This window comes from Leptodactylus fuscus, chromosome 3, assembly GCF_031893055.1.
Source record: "Leptodactylus fuscus isolate aLepFus1 chromosome 3, aLepFus1.hap2, whole genome shotgun sequence".
NCBI lineage: Eukaryota > Metazoa > Chordata > Amphibia > Anura > Leptodactylidae > Leptodactylus > Leptodactylus fuscus.
The window spans coordinates 18,179,349-18,201,794 of NC_134267.1; the positions used below are offsets into that span (position 1 = coordinate 18,179,349).

The window sequence follows — 22,446 nt, forward strand, 5'->3', positions numbered from 1 at the left end:
AACTGCAACTGATAGGTAATTTTACCTTGATTACGATTAAAGGCGATTATTTAGGTAATGCACCTTTAAACCACGTCCACTTTATACTATGGCAAAGTTTTGGGTGAACCCCGAGAGATTCGTCACGTGAGGTTCACCTGGTGCTTTTGCTCGGACCGAACATGGGGTATCCGAAACTGCTAATATACTACCCCGAGGTGAGGAAGCAATAAAAAACAAAACAAAAAAAAACAGTGTTACCCTTCGTCCACATCTATGTTGGTATTCCGTCCGGGGGACTCCGCATGGGGACCCCAGAACGGAATACCGAACGCAACTGCAAGCGCTGTGCAGTGAAAGCACATGGACCCCATAGACTATAATGGGGTCCGTGTGCTTGCCGCGTGCTGCCCGCACGAATCATGCGGACAAGAAAGTAGATTGAGAATTACTTTCCTGTCCGCATGATCCCTGTGGAGATCTGGCAGCAAGCACATGGACTCCATTATAGTCTATGGGGTCCGTGTGCTTTCACTGCACACCACTTGCAGTTGCGTTTGGTATTCCGTTCGGGGGGTGGGGTCCCCATGCAGACTCCCCCGGACGGAATACCAACGCAGATGTAAACGAGGCCTTACTCACCTCTCCTGGGCTCCGGCAAGACTCCCTGCTGTCTTCACGCCTTCTGGCTGACATTAGGGACCGACCACTGATTGGGCCTCAGCGACACGTGGTGTTGTGGCCATAGAGGCCACATGACATCAGCCAGTCCCTGATACAAGAAGCGCCAAAGACAGCAGGAAGTCATGCCGGAGCCCAGGAGAGGTGAGTAACACTGTTTTATGTTTCCTCACCTTCACTGGCCCTCTGCTTATTATACTCTGGGGTCTATTATAACAATAGCAGATTCGGAGTGGTTGTGTTCGCTCTGAAGGAAACTGCAAATATTGTAATAATGGAACCGAAGTAACGGATGTGAACAAAATCACGTCAGGGGTCTCCTGGTTGATGGTCGGTTAGTTTTCGGTCCTAGTTTAAGCCTTTACATGCCAGAGTCATTAGCGATCGAGGCACGTAAAGTGACTAGAGAAAGGGGAAGGGGTTCCTTTTGCCAGCCCCCCCACATGGGTCTAATAAACTGCATGTTACTATTACAGAAAAAAATGATCAATTAAAAAACAACAAAAAAACCTCCAGACACTTTCAGAGCGAATAGAATACATTATAATTATGATTACGACAATACCGGCCACTTACCGCCAGATGGCAGCAGAGCCCAGGAAAGGGATGCCCGATTCAAATATGGCGGCGCCAGTGTCGTATAGACAGGAAGTAAACCTGGACGAGCCTCGTTCCATCCGGAAGTTGTACTCTAACACGTGTGTGAGAGCCTGGGCAGCTATGGAAGTGAGAGCGGCTGCGGAGCAAGAGCAGAGCGAGCCTGCAGGTACCGGCAGCGGGGAGGGTATGTATGACTACAAGGGCGGACTACAAGTCCCAGCATACCGTCATAGTCTGTGTAGTGTGATGTCACGATCTGGCCGGCGTGCAGGCTGCGGCATGGAGAAAGACTTCTCCCACAGTAACCAATCAGGTGACTGCTTTCATTCTGAGGAGAGCCTCTGAGGGATGAGAGCTGGATTCTGATTGGCTGCTGTGGTAATGTCTCTCTTGCACTGGTTTCTATCTATCTTATCCCCAGTTTAGACATGGCGGCCGCCCCTCATGTTACCTGCGCAGTTCAGTGTCTGTCATGTGGAATGTGATGGAGGAGAATAAGAAATCTGTCCTGTGAGCGGCATCACATTGTGCTGTGAAACTCACCGTGTAGCCCTGACAACACATCATGTGACTTGCATTCTGTTGTGTAGCCCTGTAGATGGCGCTGTATTATAGCGTAGTCTGATCAGCGGTCCCCCTGTATAAGGGCCTGTTCACACTACTGTTTTTACAGTCCGTTGCTCTCATCCATCACTTGACATTAAGTGACATACACATACGGCGCCCCCTCTGTCCGGTGTGTGTCTGCATCCAACCCCATGTAAAAAAAAACCCACGACTGAAGCTTCTGCCGTCACGTTCTTTACTTTTATGATAGACTAAAAAATCCTGTATGCATGAAAGAGGAAAGTGACCGCCATATTGTTTATATTACTGTATAGTGAGGGGGCCAAATCTGTGTCCGTCACTCTACCGTTAATGTCCGTTGTTCTCATCCTATGATGGGTGACAGCTACGGACTCCAATAACAGTAGTGTGAACTCAGCCTAAATAAACTGGGGCCACACTAAGGGCCCGTTCACACGGGCACAGAGGGAGCGGATTATGGCGCAGAATCCACGTCCTAATCCACGCCCTCATAATGGTGGTCTATGGAGACCGCTCGCAATCTTTTTTCCGCTAGCGGCATGTTGCCCTTTCTGCAGGCGGATTCGTGGCTTATTGAGCCGTGGCGTCCGCCTCGTGGCAGCAACCTCCGGAGTCGGCCCATTCATTTGAGCCTAAAATTGTCGGAAGCCATGACAGTTGTGGCAGGCGGATTTTGGCCTGAGAGTGACGCGGCTCCACACGTCACTCTCGGTGCCAAAATCTGCCCTTCCACTCCCCGTGTGAACCTTACTGTATTGTTACTGCAATCATGTGACTACTTTTTGCCTCCTTTAGTCACAGCAGGGCCCCCACATCCTTAGCAGTCGCGGCAGGACCCCAGGACTACTCCGCCATGGCTTTACTGCCCTGTACTAGTCACAGGACCAGATATTGGAGCTATGGGGAGGGATTCCTGCACGTGCATAGGGTCTAACCCAGCTGTGTGAATTTGGTTATAAATGAAGCCAATCTGCAGTTCCCCCTGACGCCACCACATGTCCACTGCAGCAGTGACTCTCAAATAGCAGCAGAATTGCACCCCCTGCTGGATCAGCTGATTGGGGCGGGGTTCGGATATTAGACTCCCATCAATCAGATACTGTCCTATGTGGATTTTGGCACAGAGTTGCCGTGGATTTCACTCTACGCATTGCAGCGCGTCCAGTTTTCTATGCAGAAATTTTCGGTCACATGTGTATCATGTATGGGAAAACCCCATGATGTGTAACGCTCTGTGAATCTGCAGCAAATTTCTGGGCACAGCCTAAATGGTGACAGATCCGAGGGCTGTGCAGTGCACGATCCATGCCACCACCCTGTTGTTCAGAGCATTTAATACTGAATTGCACTGGAGCCCCCCTTTAACCCTGGCTAGACCCGGGGTTTGTCCATATCCTAGCGATGTGTGCAAGTGTCAGGGATTTACTATCTAGGCCAGAAAACTGGTGTCACTGGTTCTCGCACCAAAGATTTTTCCAAACGTTTCCTCTCTAGATGGGATCATCGGCCGGGGCCAGACGTGACAGAGTTACAGGGGATTTGGGATTTGTACATTGTACCATAAATAGTAATAGTTTACAATGCAGCACCTATGGACATGATTTTCCATAACCTCATTCACACAACAAAAAAAAATCAGCCTGGAAATAAGAGCCGCTGCAGATTTGCACATCATGGTCATCTTTTGCAAAATCATCCGCCGGATCTGCAACACAATCCACATGTAACGTGTAAGGGATTTGTTGCATCTGTGCAGGGTCAAATATATCAGTAGCTCCTGCACAAATCAGACTGGGATCGTGCAGTCTTCTCTTCGTCCACTAGTGGGCACTGTTGCTCTGTCGCCTGCAGCAGTGACTGTGAAACCTGCCTATGACTAAAGCTATATAATATATATATATATATATATATATATATATATATATATATATATATATATATATATATATATAGGGGCTGCAGCCATTGCACGTCCAAAGATCACTGTGTCGTCCTTCAACGCCGCAGCTAATGCAGGGGAAGGGGTTACAACGTGACCACGACTCTAATTAAGATCAGAAAGTTGAGCCCTGGGATGTCAGCGGATAAATTGGTGGGGTCTTTAGAGCGATTTGGCAACCCTCGGCCTTCTATGTCTCTATTAATATAAAATGTGTCTTTTAGGTTCCGATGTTTCCGATTTTGGAGACGACAGTTTTTCTTCAGACGGAGGAGACCAGTCTGACGCGTCCAACCATGACAGCAGTGACCATGAGGACGACGACCCAAATAAAGGCTGGGCAGACGCCATGGCCAAAATCCTCAACAAAAAAGTCCCCTCGGACAAGGCCACCACCATCCTGGTAAAGAGCAAAGCGCTGGAGAAGGAGAAGGAGAAAGACAGACAGGAGCGGCTGGAGAAAAAGAAACAGGTGGGTAGAGAACTGGGGAGTCACCTGGGGCGGGGGGTTATTGGGTGAGCGACTCCAAAAATGGGATTTTGATTAGTAGGAAGAAAGAAACCCCAAATTTATAGCTGATCTATTGAGGGAGCAGGCATTGTAGCTTTCAAACGCATTGTCACCCAACTTTCTCAGACTACTGAACGGCTAATCTCTCTCATTTATAAGGTCCAGACTATGAATTACATAAATAGCTATCTGAATGGCCGTGTAATACTCTATTTGCCCAGTAGTGGCCACTGCTGCCTGCAGGTTTTCCAGCTTTAATCGCCGATCGCCGGGTTTTCTAAAGCCAGACCCGCACCGATCAGCCGATCTCCTTCCCAACCTTTATTCTAATGGGGTCAGGGGTTATTTTCGTGATAAATGCCCTCATATTATGTTGCTCTTCTGTTTGGCGGTTTCTTGGACACTCAGCGTTTTACTTCTGCCAGTCTTCACATGACCTCAGCGCAGTGTCCAGGGCCCGACTGGTTTTATTGGGAAGGGAACACTAGGTGGTTAAGTAGACTCATTCTGATGTAAAGCCAAAACCGGGTCATAAAGTGATTCTGGGCCTGGAGGCGATGAAAGGAGGGCTCTGTGTAGAGACGCTTTATTACGAGACGACTGCGAGTACAACACTAGTAAACCAGGTCGTAACAGGGACGCTCAGCTTTTCCTAAATAGAAGCTTTACCTTGCGACCATGGAGGGACATGACTTCATCTGCTCCTGAGCTGGTGGTGGGTTCATGTTCTGCCTTCGATGACATTAGGGAATAGCATTTATAGAGGCCCCTTCCCCCCCTCGTATATACCTACTCTATATCCATTGTGACCAGGGTCTTGTCACAGCAATGCAATGGTGACCCTGTGCTGCTGCTTTACCCGTTGTCACAGAATTCTGTTCCCTCACTTTGCCAATTTCAGAGCCCACCGTGCATCTAGACCCCTTCTACATTACAGGGACCCCAACGCCCCAGGCATAAAACCCACTCATATAGGTAACTAGAAGGGACACGCCTCACCCATACTGTAATGATAGGCCATATACTTAAAGGGGTTGAGCCATTAGAGACACCTATCCGCAGCATAGGGGCTGTGTCATATTGATGAGACCTTCCTCGCTGCGACCGGTGCGCCATTCACTGCTGTGGGGGAGCTGGGACTATAAACTCCGGCAGCCCCATAGACGTGGTCACACAAACACAATGGCGCTTCGTTCAATGGGACGGTGCAGGGGGGCTTTGGCCCCATTCTCCTGATTGCTGGGGGTCCCAACAGTCTGACCCTCAGTAATGCACCAGTTATTTCCTATTCTATGGTCTATAATGGGACAACCCCTTTAATATAGCAACCCCCACCCCCACCACCACCACCTATCCTGTCAGTAGGGGATAAGTGACCTTTGTGGGAGAATCCCTTTAAGAAGACTTAAGAGACAGACCCCCTGGACGCTGAGGGGAACCTAAATGTCTCTCTGCTGGATACAATATTTTGCATAGGGGACCGGGACCTTAAAGTTACACCTCTTCCTCCAGCACACGTACAACCCCCACAAGATTTGTGTATTTGTTAGAATACTCTTTATTCTCAATTGCTACCCCATAAATGTCTGACTTCACCCACCAAACCTGACTCATTCATGCCCTTGTTAACCCAAAGAAGGGTTTTAACCGCTCCCCCCATCCCAAAACTAAAGAAAAGCCTCCTAAAAAGATCATGTAATACCGTCCTACAGACCCAGAGAGCTCCTCGTATGAGGTCACCTGATGTTTCTCATTTTGCTCCCTTGCGAGGGCTCTTTGTGGTTTCCCGTAACGGACGGGAGGCGAGATCAGAGCGCGACCCCTCATTGTCCGTCATTTCACGCGTCCCCCCTCCCCCTCCTCGCTCTTCCTGACATTCACTTTCTTATTGCAGTTTGATAAAAAACGACAGTGGGAGATGATGTGCAGAGTCAAGCCAGATGTGGTGAAAGACCGAGAGGCCGAGAGGAATCTGCAGAGGACTGCTACAAGGTACGGGACCCCGCAGCCCCTACAAGCCGACACTTCTCACTTCCTCTTAGATTTCACTGCAGGTTTTTTTTCACACTAATATCGGAGATGATGCGTCAGACCGAATCTGGATCCAATAAGGGATCAGCCGCGGAGGAGCCGCAGGATTTATGGAAGAGGAGCTGCCGAATAAAGGGATCTAATGGGCGAAGAGAGAGCGCAATGCATGTGTATATCTATACATCAAGACTATATACAGTATATATATATCCTTTATATCCTTCCTCCTGGAATAACACCCAGTTGTATAAATGGCGGGTTGTTGTCTACTACTAAAATCGGGGGCAGCAGCATAACTATAGCTTATGTTACGTTACCCAGTCCCAATAATAGTCACAGCGGGACATTAGTAGTCACTCAATAGCGCCCCTCCATACTGTAGCGTCCTCTCCTGGTCTCAGCTGGGCTCTGCTGTATATATGACAATGACAACTCCATCCACTCCGGTACCATGTGCTCTCCCATGTATTGCGCACCCTACTGGTCGGGTATATAGGCACATACACAGTCCAGTTACATTAATGGGACCTCGTGTCAAAATCCAGAATAACCCCCTTTGGCAGAGCGGACCGTTGTGAGACGTGCAGGAAGAGAGGGGATGTTGTGATGATGGTCACTGGGATGTTGAGCCATGCCGACTCCAGTGCTGTGGCCAGCTGCGCTAGGTTACGCATTTGAGTATCCATGGCGCGAACAACCCGATCGGGGTGGTCCGACAGATTCTCTATTGGCTTTAAGTCTGGGGACTTTGCTGGCCAAGGGAGAACGGTAAACTCATGATGGTGCTCCGCGAACCACACACGTACACTGTGAGCTTTATGACACGTTGCATTGTCCTGCTGGTAGATGCCATCATCCTGAGGAAGAACAATTCACATGTAGGGGTGAACATGGTCTGCAAGGATAGATGCCTACTTGTGTAGATCCATTGTGCCTTCCACAATGATGAGTGCACCCAGATGGCTGATGACACGCGCCTTCTGCCATTGGTTATTTAACGCTGAGGCGGTCACACTAATATGACTGGACTGTGTACAATTATAGCTTTCTCCTTAATGCTGTATGTACATGACGTATCGCCTGGACTGTAGCTCTGACCGGTTACTTGTCTTCTGTCCCCGCAGAGGTGTCGTACAGTTGTTCAACGCCGTGAAAACCCACCAGGGCAACATCAACGATAAGATGAAAGAAGTTGGACATTCGGAGAGGAAGAAGAGCAAACTCATGTCTTCTGTGTCCAAGAAAGACTTCATTAATGTTCTGAGAGGGAAGGAGGGCCAAGAGGAAACGGGCGAGCGACCGAGGGGAAAAAAGGTGCGTTGTGTCTGGTGACGTGGGCCCCATGTAGTTATATCCATATATATAATACATATACATCATCCATGACAGGACTAGTTATAAGTAGAGATGAGCGAGTAGTATGCGATCAAATAGTCGAATATTTCACTACTCGCTCATCTCTACTGTATACGTTTTTTTTCCAATGCCTACGTTGTCCTAGTTCCTGTCTCACCTCCCCTGCACAGTTATTGGTGTAAAAAAAGCGCCAGGGAAGGTGGGAGGGGAATCGAATTTTTACTGCGTTTACCGCGTAGTATTTGACCGAGTACGAGTATTTTGAATACCGTTGTATTCGATCAAATACTACTTGCTCATCTCTAGTTATAAGGTAAATTCTATGGCAGGTAGTGGGGGCAAAACTTATTTTACATATTCAGTTTTTGACATTCGTGTCGGCCTAGACATGGCCATACTTACATGGGCACCTGGAAGATCGTCCATAGACCTACAGTTAGGATCAGAGAAGTCTCAGCTACTTGTTTAAAGGGGTTTTTCTAGCCCCCAAATGATACTGCAGGTCAAGTCCATTAAAGTGACTTTAACTGTGCACTGGTCGCAGTGTTTTAGGGGTTCAAAGGGTTATCTGACCCCCAGGTTTTTATTTCTGCACTGTTAACAATGTCATTTTAACGGGACTGAGCTGCAGTACCAGGCACAGCCTGGTTTTCCTGGGCCTATATATCGATGACGTGTCCCTCATTATGTGGTTGGTAGAGATGAGCGAACACTATTTGAAACTGCCGTTTCGAATAGCACGCTCCCATAGGAATGAATGGAAGCGGCCGGCCGCTTAACCCCCTGCGTGCCGGCTGCGTCCATTCATTCCTATAGGTGCGTGCAATTCGAAACGGCAGTTTGGAATAGTGTTCGCTCATCTCTAGCGGTTGGTGCAGTTCCATGCCTGGGACTCCCTGATCAGTTGTTTGAAGAACACAGGCGCTGCAGCCTCTTCTCTGTCCTGATGACGTCACATTCATTGGTCACATGACACAGCAGCAGCTCAGTACCATTCAAGTGGCTGCTATTGCCCAAAAATACTCTTATTTCTCATCGTCCAAGATTTGCAAAATAAGGAATTTATTTTATTGCCAAGAGTTTTGGTCCATAGTTCGAAAGTTCCATACCTTTCCCTGCAGGGGGCAGCGCTGCCTTTCAAATGGAATGACGTAAAATGGTTTCTTCTGTTAGGGAGTATGGACGGTACCTCCTGGCCATACACTTTACATAGAATAGCAGCGAGAAAAGGCTCAATGGCCATAATTACCCCGTGAACAAGACGGTGAAATGACCGCGTTGTAGTGGCGGTTTTAGGCCGATGGGCGACCCTTTTTAGTCATTGTCATAATATCCTAGTTCAACTATCCTGGTCGTGATACTAGGTCTTATGATCTGTTGGCCTGTACGTAATATAGACTGCAGATCTGATACCTGAGACCATGGCGTCCAGTGTGTAACACTACTACACCCAGCATGGCCTGTCTACATGCGGTAGAAAAATCCAAGGCTCACACACAGAACGGTAGTTATTTTAGGCTTAGACCTCATACTGCAAGTCAACAGGAACTACCTGTGAAAATTGAGGATGAAGGAGGAGGTGGAGCAGCCCGTGGGTCTGGTGCTGGTTCTGATCATATGACTCAGGAGGTGACCCAGCCCGTAGCCACCAGGTAAAGTATATACTTAGTATACTGAAGCCAGCCCCTAACTGCCTGTGATATCAGGAGACAAGGGAGGAGGCCGAGCGACCAAGGGGCTCGGTGCAGAGATGCAATATCCTGCGGCATCACAACTAAGATGCTATTCACACGGCGGAAAATGAAGAGGAATTTCTTGCCATTTTCCAGACTCCGGTTCTCCGCGGTGAGATGCCAAGGCAATGTGTTCCCCGCCGATTAAGCCCAGGTGAATAAACTGTGGACAGATCGAGTAGGACACTTAAAGGGGTTCTATCATTAAAATCACATTTTTTTTGTCGATCACACGTAGGAATAGCCTTAAGAAAGGCTATTCTTCTCCTACCTTTAGATGTCTTCTCCATGCCGCCGTTCGGTAGAAATCACGGTTTTCGTCTTTATGCAAATGAGTTCTCTCGCAGCACTGGGGGCGGTCCTCAGCGCTCAAACGTCACTGGGGGCGACCCAATGCTGCCACACCCAATGCTGCCAGCTCCATCTTCTTCAGGAACGGGCTCTTCCTGTGTCTTCTTCCGACACTGGGGGTCAAACTTCTAGGCCTCGGGCAGAGTCGACTGCGCATGCCTGCAGCCACAAGAAAAACGGCCATTTTTTTTGTGGCCGCGGGCATGCGCAGTCTGCTCTGCCCGAGGCCTAGAAGTTTGACCACCAGCGTCGGAGGAAGATGCGTCGTTCCTGAAGAAGATGTAGGCGGCGCTGGAGATTTCTCTCACAGCATTGGGGTCGCCCCCAGTGCTGCGAGAGAACTCATTTGCATACCAACGAAAACCCTAAAGGTAGGTTCACATGTTCAACAGCTGTCAGATGGGGGTGCCAAGAGTCGGACCCCCACCAACGTGATGTTCATAGCCTAAGGACAGGCTATTGATATACTGATCACAAAATACCCTCTCTACAGCCACATATCCCTAGCTTGTCCTCTCCGGGTCCGTGCTGACTCCCCCGTCCCTCTCCTCTCCTACACTTTTCAGCACTGCACAGAACGTGCTGTAAACGTCCTCCTAAAAAGTGCCTAGTAGGCAAGCGGGCCTTCTTTAACTGGCCTTGGCACGGAGCGGCGCCTCTCATGAGCTAATGCTTCTAATAATGGGCCCAGTTTTCCTTCCCTCTGAACTCCCCTGCGAGTCCCTGCCCAAGTCCTCTCCTGGAAAATGTTTGTGTGGTTTCTATTCGGTAATAGAGCAGATCTAAAAAACAAATGTTCCCTGATCATGCGGCAGTAACAGAGTGTGCGGAGCCCGTGGTCTCCGAGTGTTGATGTTTACACTTTGATGTACGCTGACTAGAGAGGGGTGCGCTCGGCCTCCCCACACACCCCTCCTTTTACCTCTAAGTGCTTTTTGGATGCCAGGAAGCCGTGCTTGATCCAATTACCACATAAACATATTGTCATATGGTTTTTGTTTGTGTGGCCGCGCTGAAGGTTACTTTACCACCGAGCGGCGGTTTTCTGCCTTTCAATAACAGATACTTGGAACCGGACGCCTGATAGGGAAAGGTTACTTCAGATCCGTCATCAAAGGCTGCTGAGAAGCTTTTAACATTTAAAGGGGGGTTCCGCCTTTTAGTTGTTACCGTGTGCGCCCTCCTGCAACTTCTCGCTGGCTCTCGTTATTCCCGGCGCTGATGTATCAAACTGCCAAATACATGTAAATGTCACGACTCTATTCACTACAATGTGCTGACCTTATGGGGCACCTGCAGAGTCTGTGGGGAAGGTTTATGACTACCCCTCCCTCTATGTGCGACTTATGTGGGGGTAGGTTGTTGTGTTACTGCCCTGACATGTTATGTGTGAAAAAATCTATCCCCCAGAGATGTAACAATACTATATCACATTATGTATTATACCCCAGAGCTGCGCTCACTATTCTGCTGGTACAGTCACTGTGTACATACATTACATTACTTATCCTGTATTATACCCCAGAGCTGCACTCACTATTCTGCTGGTACAGTCACTGTGTACATACATTACATTACTTATCCTGTATTATACTCCAGAGCTGCGCTCACTATTCTGCTGGTACAGTCACTGTGTACATACATTACATTACTTATCCTGTATTATACTCCAGAGCTGCGCTCACTATTCTGCTGGTACAGTCACTATGTACATACATTACATTACTTATCCTGTATTATACTTCAGAGCTGCGCTCACGATTCTGCCGGTGCAGTCACTGTGTACATACATTACATTATTTATCCTGTATTATACTCCAGAGCTGCGCTCACGATTCTGCTGGTGCAGTCACTGTGTACATACATTACATTACTTATCCTGTATTATACTCCAGAGCTGCGCTCACTATTCTGCTGGTGCAGTCACTGTGTACATACATTACATTACTTATCCTGTATTATACTCCAGAGCTGCGCTCACTATTCTGCTGGTACAGTCACTGTGTACATACATTACATTACTTATCCTGTATTATACTCTAGAGCTGCGCTCACTATTCTGCTGGTGCAGTCACTGTGTACATACATTACATTACTTATCCTGTATTATACTCCAGAGCTGCGCTCACTATTCTGCTGGTAAATCTCTCTCCTGTGCTGATGATTTGTTACAGTGTATCAGTGCAGGTAAGCTTGAGAGGCGGCTCTTTGTCTCTGGATACAGTTATATATAGCTCTGTATTGATCTACGGCCGTCGCGCTTCCATTCAGTGACATCCGGCAGTGTACAGTCTCCTTCTAGTCTATTAGGAAGGTGCAGAGCTTTTTGTGATGGAACAATTCGGCCTTTCAGGAGCCCCCGTATAATGAGTGAGCCCGCGCCGCGGCTTTATCTGCACTTGTGCTCCATGTACACCTTGAAAGAGTTTATTATGGATTGTGCCGAGCTTTGGATTTCATTAAGTTTATGGTTTTTACGATCCGCTCTTCACATCTAGAGCCAGGAGAGGCCGACTGCGTGTTCATCAGGATTACATTAAAATTAATACGCCCCGCCACATCACACGGCACTTCAGGTAATTTGTACGACTCGCTTTTTTTCCATAGCGGTGGCGACTCTTTTTTTATGCGGTAGCCGAGCAAACTCGGCTCTCCTGGTAATGCCAAATTATCACCCCGATGGATCCCCCCTACTGCTCTATTGTTTACTGCAGGTATACACGATTACTGCATGTACCCAGGACCCCTTTTTTAATCTGGACACCCCCTTTAACCATTAAACCAACAAAGAGCCTACTCTTAAAGGGAGTGACTCACCAAGAAATGACCTATTTTTCAAATCAAATATCTTATTTGTTAAACAGATTTTTCAAAAATTTTGTGACATGTCTTAGGGACACGTCCGAAGTTTTGATTGATAGAAGTCTGGGTGCTGGGACCCCCAAGAATGGGTGCAGTTCCTTAGCCGAGGGGTATCTTGGTTGGAGTCCTTGAGCGTTGCATGGACTCATTGGGGTGGATTTGTCATGCCTTGTCAGTGCTAGTTTTCTGGAGTTCAAGATATAAAAAGTTGCAGGTTTTTGGGGTTTTTTGTGCAAATCATTACACCAGTCTTCCTAAATGTCCCCTGTAGACTTTCTGTCTGCTGATCCAGGGAGCACAGAGGTCAGATTAGTGTTTCTGCTCCTTTGTCTTTAGTGATTGGTCCGGGTCTAAGCATCCCACCGATCAAATTTTTTTTTCTCACAGCTTCAATTATTGCGGGTGAGAGCATCTCATTTGCTCACTCTTTCGTGCTCACTCCCTTGCTATGACCTGGCACATTTGCAATTTGTTTCTACAGGAATGGTGTAATACCTCATCTCTCCTGCGGAGGTGCTGCAGGGAAATTAATCACTTGCTGGCAGTTACAGCCAAACAATGGTGTCCCATCAGCAGGGCACCTCGTGTTCAGCTTATGATTGATGAACCTTCAAGCAGCCGTACCTCTAGCGCCTCCACTTTTTGTGCAGACCCCAGCCCGTCCAGAGAGTCTTCCCTCAGCTCCGTCCATCTTTCTTCGGCTTCTCTTCCAGAAGTGCTGTTTACACGCTGTAATACCTCATCTCTCCTGCGGAGGTGCTGCAGGGAAATTAATCACTTGCTGGCAGCTACAGCCAAACAATGGTATCCCATCAGCAGGGCACCTTGTGTTCAACTTATGATTGAGGAACCTTCAAGCAGCCGTACCTCTAGCGCCTCCACTTTTTGTGCAGACCCCAGCCCGTCCAGAGAATCATCCCTCAGCTCCGTCCATCTTTCTCCGGCTTCTCTTCCAGAAGTGCTGTTTACACGCTGTTCACATTATCAGCGTAGTCCATAAGCATCTGATGAATATTTGCTTTATGTGTGCTGCCCCTTCACCCACCGAGCAGAGTGTAGAAGTTTTTGGATGCCCATATGGTGTTGATTATATTCGGGCCCGGGGCCAGCGCTCTCCTTTCATATCTCGCAGTGTTTTTATCAAGGTATTGCATTATCCTTATTCAACCTATTGCTTTTTTTTTTTTTGGTCATTGTCTTTCCCGGGGTCTTTAACTCTGTTCTGGTTTTTCAGTTGGCGGCATTTAATTTATTTGTGGCCCTTTGGGGAAGAATGAATCAGATCAAACGCACTCATTCCTGCACGGCTTGTTTGCCAAGATCGCTGCTCCAGAAATCATATTTGGGGGGTTTATGAAGTCACTTCCATCTAAGAGGGTAATCCATCTATCTGAGCGCTCCGCTGTCATGCGCTGGGTTTATTTTCTAATAACCTGGTCTCATGTTGCTCGTGTTCTTGATGACTTGGTTCTTGGCTACTGGAAACGTTAGATGTTTCGCTAAATCCTCCTGCTGACTGTCTCATCGCTTTTTTTTTTAGGTTAAATAAAGTTGCATGCTGGGACACCTGGATATAGAAACTAAAAACAAAAAACATTGTCTCATTTTTGGAACTCTGGAGGGGAATTTACTAAAGCTTGTACGCCGGGAAATTGATGTAAAATTGGCACATTTTCCATACGCCAACCCCAATTTGTACCAGAGATGTACCACTTTGGCCTTTTTCCACTTTTTGAGACCTGTGGACAGACCATGGTGGAGACCGAGGTGTAACATCCTACTAATATTATAAAGGTGAAAGTATGTGTTTGGATGTTTGTTCCTCAATCACACCTACATGGGCGAACGGATTTGTCTGACATACCTTGGGTCCTGGATTGAACAATAGGCTACATGGAATTTCCGTACATCACCGCAATTCACTCCCGTGCCCGGTGCTTCTCACGGTTTAATTCGCTGCAGGACCTGGCACGCTGTAGGACCTGGGATGACGTCATCCCATGCCTTTCAGCAGCTCACCTGATTGGGTGCCGCTTCTCTATGTGGGTGGAGTTATTGTCCGGCCGCCGTCCACACCAACATGGCGTCTCTGAGAGGTCCGGGGCGTCCTGCACAAGGGCCTCCACTCTGGGGCAGCGACAAGTCCATACGCTGCCCCACCTGTGTGGCCTCACCACGGGACCGCAGTACTCTGCTGCGGCCGGACAGGGGGTCGCCTACGCCGCGCTCTAGAACGCCGGTTCGGCCAGCTGTCCCGCAGCGTCTGCCGTCTCTGGACACTACAAGTCGGAACATCGGTGCACGGGAAGCCCAGGGTGTGGTGAGGATGGGGCCACAGGTTGGTAGAGGGAAAGGGGACACACGGTCGGCAGGGTATGATGGGGGGAAAAGGGGGCATGGGGTAATAGGAAGGAGTGACCACATTGGGAAGCGGGTAGGGACAAAGGGGGGTGGCGGGCGCCAGGAGGGAGACGAGGTAAAGAGTTCCAGCAGGCCGCAGGGTGGGGGGGCACGGGGTAGGTAAGACGGGGGGTAGGGGGAAAAGGGGGCACGGAGTAGGTAACACGGGAGAAGGGGGCATGGGGTTAGGGGGAAAGGGGGCACGTTCCTAGGGGGCAAAGGGGCACGGGGTAGGAGGAACGAGTGGCCACATGGGGAAGCGGGTAGAGAGAAATGGGGGTGGCGGCCGCCAGGAGGGACAGGAGGTAAACAGTTCCAGCGGGCCTCAAGGTGGGCCCCGAGGCTCCATGGACCCACAGGTGTAGGAAGGGCCCACTGCGGACACAAGGCAAAGGAACAAGCCTGCGCACCGCTCCAGGTGGGTCCCGTAGGGGTCGGGGTTCCGCGGACGAAGTCGTGGGTAAAAGCTAGTCATAGATAAGACTGGACTAAGATTCAAGTCAATCAAGTCCAACCTATCAAGTTGATCCAGACGAAGGCAAAAAAAAAAAATTCCCTAATAACTTTTCATGGTCCTCCAATTTAGAGCAAAAATTTTCACTTTGCATCAAATTGCAATTTTTTTCTCGCAAAGTGAATGGTACAAGTTATCTCCTGACTTGGTGAAGGGCACGAGGTTATTTAGGTTTATCATCGCAGCTTTTTTGTCCTTTTTTATGAGTCACTTTTTAAACCATAGACGTGTCCTCACTAATTCCAATGTCTGCTATTGTGGCTCAGTCGCTGGGTGGTCTCCTGCTCACCCCCTTTGATTGTGTCTCCCCCTTTACCGGTTTAATAGGTGAGGAGCTCTCCAGCCGTTGCAGCCTGGTACCTCTTGACACGTCATGTAAACAGAGATTCCTCTTGGCTTCTGCTCTGTGTAGTCAGGGATTACATTCATTATCTGGCTTGTGTACGTCCAACAATGTATTCTTACCCTACAAATTGACGGCAGCTGACCAAACACGAAGACGCTGGAGTGTCCTCCTAAAGAGTTAGTGAAGACATTGGATTTGTTGGGATTCCCAATGGCCACATGAAGAGCTTCTCCCAAGTGTTTGGATCTTCAGCCGGCTTATGTTTACGGTTCTTATGACTTTCCACACACCTATTGTTGCTGGTGGTGGTCGTCTTCTCCTTTCTTCAGTTCTTTCAAGCTTGCATGTTGATTTCCCAAAAACATATGTGTCCTTGTAATATGCTCTACCAAAGCTTCAGATGGAAGGTTCTACCAAAATATCTGCTTCCAACAATTCAGTTTTGTTAAAGGGGTCTTCTGTCAATGAGCTTTGGATACAACAAAGGGGTTCCTTGATAAAATTGCAAGAAAAAAAATAGCACTGACCTCCTCAATATCCTACTGATCTAGTGCAGAAGTTCCGATGGTCCACCAGTGGTCTTTACATTGATGGAGCCACACCAGGACGTGACCGGTGTATCTGGTCATTGGCGTTCTTCCCATGCATGGTATCCAATGCTTTGGTCCTGAGCATTGTAATACTGGTTGAGTCTGGCACATCTGTAGACTACTCCACCTGCTTTACCACTATAACATGTGGCGTAAACATTAGGATTTTTGACTTGGTCAAAGTATGGAAACACTTTCTAAATTTTGCACTACAACTAGGCTAGAACTCAGAAACCTCGGCCCCATCTATGCCATTGGTTTTAAACAAGGTTTCAGGAAAGTTCTGTATGGCTGGGGGGAGTCATGTGGGTCTGGACGTCCAAGAGGGCTTCTCAAGGGATGAGGAGCTGCTGCTTATTATTTGACTGCTGCTTCCACTGGGTCGATCATCTAATACTATATCCAGCTTGGTGGAGTCGAGAGCTAGCTCTGGCTAGTTTGTTCCTTTTTTTTCATAGGAATTCAGTCTCTGGCTTTTATTTTAAGTTAGAGGGGTTTTACATCTTCTGCCTGACCATGATTGTCCGCCATTTATGAAGGAGGTAGAGTTGGAGTCAGACTATTGAAAACCAGAGGGGTCTGAGTCGGTGTTTTAGCCTACCACAAATGAAAATCACAAATGGATCGTGCCCCTTGATCCACCATATGCATATACTGTAATGTAAACCCCATGAATATTTGGTGTGACCTTTGCCCTTCACCTTCTATCAGTTCTTCTCTGTTCTTGGAGACCGTTTTTGGCAGGGAGGTTGTTCCCGCCGCCATCTTGGAGAACTAAGAACAGATCTGTGGATGTAGCCTTGCTCCAATCCGTCTGTCTCTTCATGTCATCCCAGACAGACTAGATGATTTTGAGATCAGGGCTATATCTGTGGGGGCCATGTCTTAATTTCCAGGAATCCTCCTCCAAAGGGCTTCTTAAATTTGGTTCCATAAGTTGGTGAGCCTTACAGATGTCCTACGTTACGGATGTCCTACGTTACGGATGTCCTACGTTACGGATGTCCTACGTTACGGATGTCCTACGTTACATATATCCTATGACTCCAAATCCCTGTTTTGTTGAAGGGACATAATTTATAATTTCCACGAGGATATAGAAGTCTCTCAACATGGACCTCTAATCCAGACTCCCGGAGGAGCATTTCTAAGCCTCACTATTTTTACGAGTATTGGACATCTCACACCAGAGTTGGTTCAATGTGATGGATCCATCTTAAGCCCCTTCCTAGCTACGACTTTCCGGTATCTGCCCTGAGGACATGGGAATGAGCCCCCTGGAATGTCGAACAGGTGTCCAGAGCCCAAACCAAACATAGATTGGGATCTTTATCGTCGCTGTTTGTGAAGAGGACAAAAGACGACCCTGTGTGTTTTATAGGCAGGTATTGTGTCTGGGCTGTGCAAAGAAAGGAAACCTCTTTCCCTCCCGATTATCACTTGGATTTCGGCTGTTTACAAGCAAATACCAGAGGGATATTAGTGGAGCACAGAAAGTCTTGTAGAACTGGCGCCGACGACTTCTACAAAGCCTCATCTTAGCATGTAAGGGTTCATTCACACGGAGTATACGCTCACTGATTCTAAACGTGTAACTCGTTCCGAATCAGCGGCGTTAAAACAGATCCCATTGCTTTCTATGGGAGCCGGCATACGTGCGCTCCCCATAGAGCAGCCCATTCATTTCTATGATGGCTCCCATAGAAAGCAATGGGATCTGTTTTAACGCTGCTGATTCGGAACGAGTTACACGTTCAGAATCAGTGAGCGTATACTCCGTGTGAATGCACCCTCAGAATGTAAATTTGCAGGGCTCCAACTATATAGCCTTAGGTCCCTTGTATCCAGTATCCATTTACAGATGCTGTGCTGCTGTCCGGTCACTCTATCTATTCCATTTGTATTCCACATGGTGGCGCTATTGTATCATATTGTCCGGAGTCCTGTTAATACCTTTGGCAAACGCCGGTTATTGTTTAAACATACAGTCATGTGAAATATCTTTATGGAAGGGCATAGGAATGCTACTCTGTATGCAGATTACATGCTTCAATGAAAGCGCTTCCTGATCCCTGGACAGTAAAAAAAAAAAAAAAAAAATTAGAAATCTGAACTGGCTTTTAGCGCTGACCACACACATTATACCATGTGCGACTCTGGTGTGTTGTGCGTTCCATATTGCAACATATATGTCATGGAGTGTGTGCCAGTGTGTGCTGGTAAGAGCTAACTGGCTCCTGATGACCGTATTATTGCAATGAACAGGTTGATACTGAGTGTTGCACAGCGCCATACATTGTATAGTGGCTGTGCTTGGTACTGCATCTCAGTCCTATTTGTATTGGCATTGACATGATGTCACTGCCCATGAAAGTGGAGCTCAGTAGCATAGCCCCAGAAAACTCCTTTAATGGTGTCGTATAACAAAAAAAAGACTTATTCCCAATTCTGACATGTGAGACTTTACCCTAAATCTGTATCTAGAACAATGTGGCACCTCCACCTCACTGACATCTTATAAGAAGCAGGATTGCCACTGCCACTTCAAACAATACGTGTCCAGGGTGTCCGACAATCCCACATCTTAAAAAAGCCTTTTAAAAGCCCTTTAAGCCCAGTGCATCTTGTGACTCTGAGACTGCATGATGTGAGAGGGGAGAAGGAGCTGCATCACACCAGGAAGAGGCATGCCCATTTATCAATGGCACATATTTGTAATGTGCTTTTCTCTTGGAGACCCTTTAGTGCAGAGAGGATTGTGGAGTAGGGGAGTCAGTGACTGCCATACAGATGCTCATCCCCAACACCCACAAGGGTCAGCAGTTTTACGCACATATATATCAGTATAATTTTGGCATGTGGGAGGAAACTTAAGTTTTTATTTTTACTAAAGTTATCTTTAAAGGGGTTGTCCAGGAATTTGGAGGCCAGGGGAGGCAAACTATGTAAAGTAATAATAAAGCAAAGTCCCCTGTCCTTGGCACTTTGTTGTTGCCACTGGTGCGTCAATGCTGGAAGCCCTCACCCTCAGGAGCTGACTGAGATCACCGGTTCCTCACAAGAAGTTGAGCACTTCCAGTATTGGCACAAGACATGGCACATCGCTGTGTCGGGGACAGGTGAAGATGTTAAACGATGTAAAAAAAAAAAATACAGCAAAGTGCCCTGTCCCTGGCACTTTGTTGTTGCCACTGGTGCATCAGTGCTGGAAGCCCTCACCCTCAGGAGCTGACTGAGACCACCGGTTGGTCACAAGAAGTTGAGGACTTCCAGTATTGGCACGTTGCTGTGCCAGGGACAGGTGAATCCACTTTATTTTTTATTATCTACCTTTCCCAAACTCCAATTCCTGGATTTTGCCCCCCCTCCCTCCCATGAATATTTTTGACACTAACTCGCAAATCTCTGCCCATTCCAGGCCGCTGCGAAAACTCAGAACACATCAGAATGGAACATCCTCCGCGATGACTTCATGATGGGAGCGTCTATGAAGGACTGGGATAAGGACAGCGATGACGGAGGGAAGGACACAAAGCCGGGGGCCAATAGTGGAAGTGATTCTGACAGATAACCCCGCCGAGCCGAAGATAAAACCTTATCTCTCCGTATCCGACGCGAATAAACTCTTCATTCTATGAATGCAGAACATTTTTGACATTACACAAATACCTTTTACAAAAATATATCTGCAGAAGAAAGCAATGGAATTTTTTTTTCTTCTTCTATTCTCGTAGACTTGACAAATCTCGAATCCCAAAATATTTTCCAAAATGTATAATTTTTCAACCTATTTTTCCAAAACATCTCGTGCAGTCAAAACAGTGGCACCTGCCCAATAATAGTGCGGGCCGGTGCCAGAGGTCGCCGAGTTTGTGTTTGTTTTCAGTAATGGAGGGCCGCGTCTTTCCCCGTGCCCCTCGTCTCCTGCTAGAAGATGGGGTAATACACTTGCGGGCATCACCTTGTGTGGTAGATGTGTTTGACATGTCTACTGTTACTGGCAGCGAGAGGAGCGCCTGGCTTGGCTTGAAACAGATTCCAGCGCTGTGCTTCATATTATCCTGCATGAAAGTAACTACTTGGCGCTCACTAATGTCTCTCCAAGGTTAGAAGAACAGAAAACAGCTTGACCTGCATTTATCAAAGGATGCTACGGTTTCCCTTTACAATTGGTACCTTGTGGGGGGAGGGGGGACATATTTGCAACTGAGCTACTGTGGTTTGGCCTTCAGCACTGATGCATTGAAGGGTTTCTGTTCTTTGTTCGACATCCATTAAAAGTTTAACCCTAAATCGGACGTCTGCCATATCCATTGGCTGTATAGTTCTTATATGGTCTATTGCACCGTTACACAGTATTCAGAGGGAGAGGACAGATCCTCTATATACTGCACCGCACAGGACAGATCCTCTATATACTACACCACACAGGACAGATCCTCTATATACTACACTGCACAGGACAGATCCTCTATATACTACACCACACAGGACAGATCCTCTATATACTACACCACACAGGACAGATCCTCTATATACTGCACCGCACAGGACAGATCCTCTATATACTACACTGCACAGGACAGATCCTCTATATACTACACCACACAGGACAGGTCCTCTATATACTACACCGCACAGGACAGATCCTCTATATACTACACCACACAGGACAGATCCTCTATATACTACACCAAATAGGACAGATCCTCTATATACTACACCACACAGGACAGGTCCTCTATATACTACACCACACAGGACAGGTCCTCTATATACTACACTGCACAGGACAGATCCTCTATATACTACACCGCACAGGACAGATCCTCTATATACTACACCACACAGGACAGGTCCTCTATATACTACACCACACAGGACAGGTCCTCTATATACTACACCACACAGGACAGGTCCTCTATATACTACACCACACAGGACAGATCCTCTATATACTACACCACACAGGACAGATCCTCTATATATTACACCACACAGGAGAGATCCTCTATATACTACACCACACAGGACAGATCCTCTATATACTACACCGCACAGGAGAGATCCTCTATATACTACACCGCACAGGACAGATCCTCTATATACTACATCAAATAGGACAGATCCTCTATATACTACACCACACAGGACAGATCCTCTATATACTACACCGCACAGGACAGATCCTCTATATACTACACCGCACAGGACAGATCCTCTATATACTACACCACACAGGACAGATCCTCTATATACTACATGACGCAAGACAGAGGACAGATCATCAATATGCTCCTATGTACAAAGATGTAATCACTATAATACTACCTCCTGTGTACAAGAATATAACTACACTTTTAGAAAAAATAGAGAAGTAGCTCACCTATCTTCCGTTCACTTGTCCTCCTGTGGTGCACGACCCTGTTCTCCTTGACCTCTTGGAGCAAAACGATGAGAAAAAATTCCATAAAAGGATTCAAACAAAGTTTGAAGGATCTGCAGCTCAGAGGAGGTTAAAACTCAAAAAAAAACTTTATTTCATACTTTTAAAAGGACTCACCCCAAATGGGTGAATACATTCAGAGGTTTAACAACAGAACATAGTGAGAAAAAGATAGAAAAATGTGAAAATAAAACCAAAAACCGCTGACGCGTTTCGGGACAGATTTTTAGTGTCCCTTAATCATAGCGGAATACAGCCTAATACTACTCCTATGTACAAGAATATAACTACTATAATACTGCTCCTATGTACAAGAATATAACTACTATAATACTACTCCTATGTACAAGAATATAACTACTATAATACTGCTCCTATGTACAAGAATATAACTACTATAATACTACTCCTATGTACAAGAATATAACTACTATAATACTACTCCTATGTACAAGAATATAACTACTATAATACTACTCCTATGTACAAGAATATAACTACTATAATACTGCTCCTATG

At 47.1% G+C, this 22,446-nt stretch overlaps 1 protein-coding gene across 2 annotated transcripts; it reads left to right on the top strand.

Moving 5' to 3' along the window:
- Positions 1-1,359: 1,359 nt before the first annotated feature.
- Positions 1,360-20,776, top strand: RRP15 (ribosomal RNA processing 15 homolog). 2 transcript variants are annotated; one of them, XM_075267079.1, is made up of 5 exons: positions 1,360-1,444; positions 4,012-4,259; positions 6,193-6,290; positions 7,454-7,643; positions 19,900-20,776. In XM_075267079.1, the coding sequence occupies exons 1-5, from the start codon at positions 1,381-1,383 to the stop codon at positions 20,050-20,052; spliced, it is 753 nt and encodes a 250-aa protein (XP_075123180.1). In that variant the 5' UTR covers positions 1,360-1,380; the 3' UTR covers positions 20,053-20,776. The 2 variants fall into 2 exon arrangements, with proteins under 2 accessions (XP_075123180.1, XP_075123181.1); XM_075267080.1 differs by having other exon boundaries at positions 1,360-1,426.
- Positions 20,777-22,446: the final 1,670 nt, after the last annotated feature.

Bases quoted from the DNA above. Each gene is read 5' to 3' on its own strand.
- RRP15 (XM_075267079.1), top strand. From the start codon at position 1,381: ATGGAAGTGAGAGCGGCTGCGGAGCAAGAGCAGAGCGAGCCTGCAGGT. The intron at 6,291-7,453 runs GTACGGGACCCC...CTGTCCCCGCAG, and splicing joins CTGCAGAGGACTGCTACAAG to AGGTGTCGTACAGTTGTTCA. The intron at 7,644-19,899 runs GTGCGTTGTGTC...TGCCCATTCCAG, and splicing joins AGCGACCGAGGGGAAAAAAG to GCCGCTGCGAAAACTCAGAA.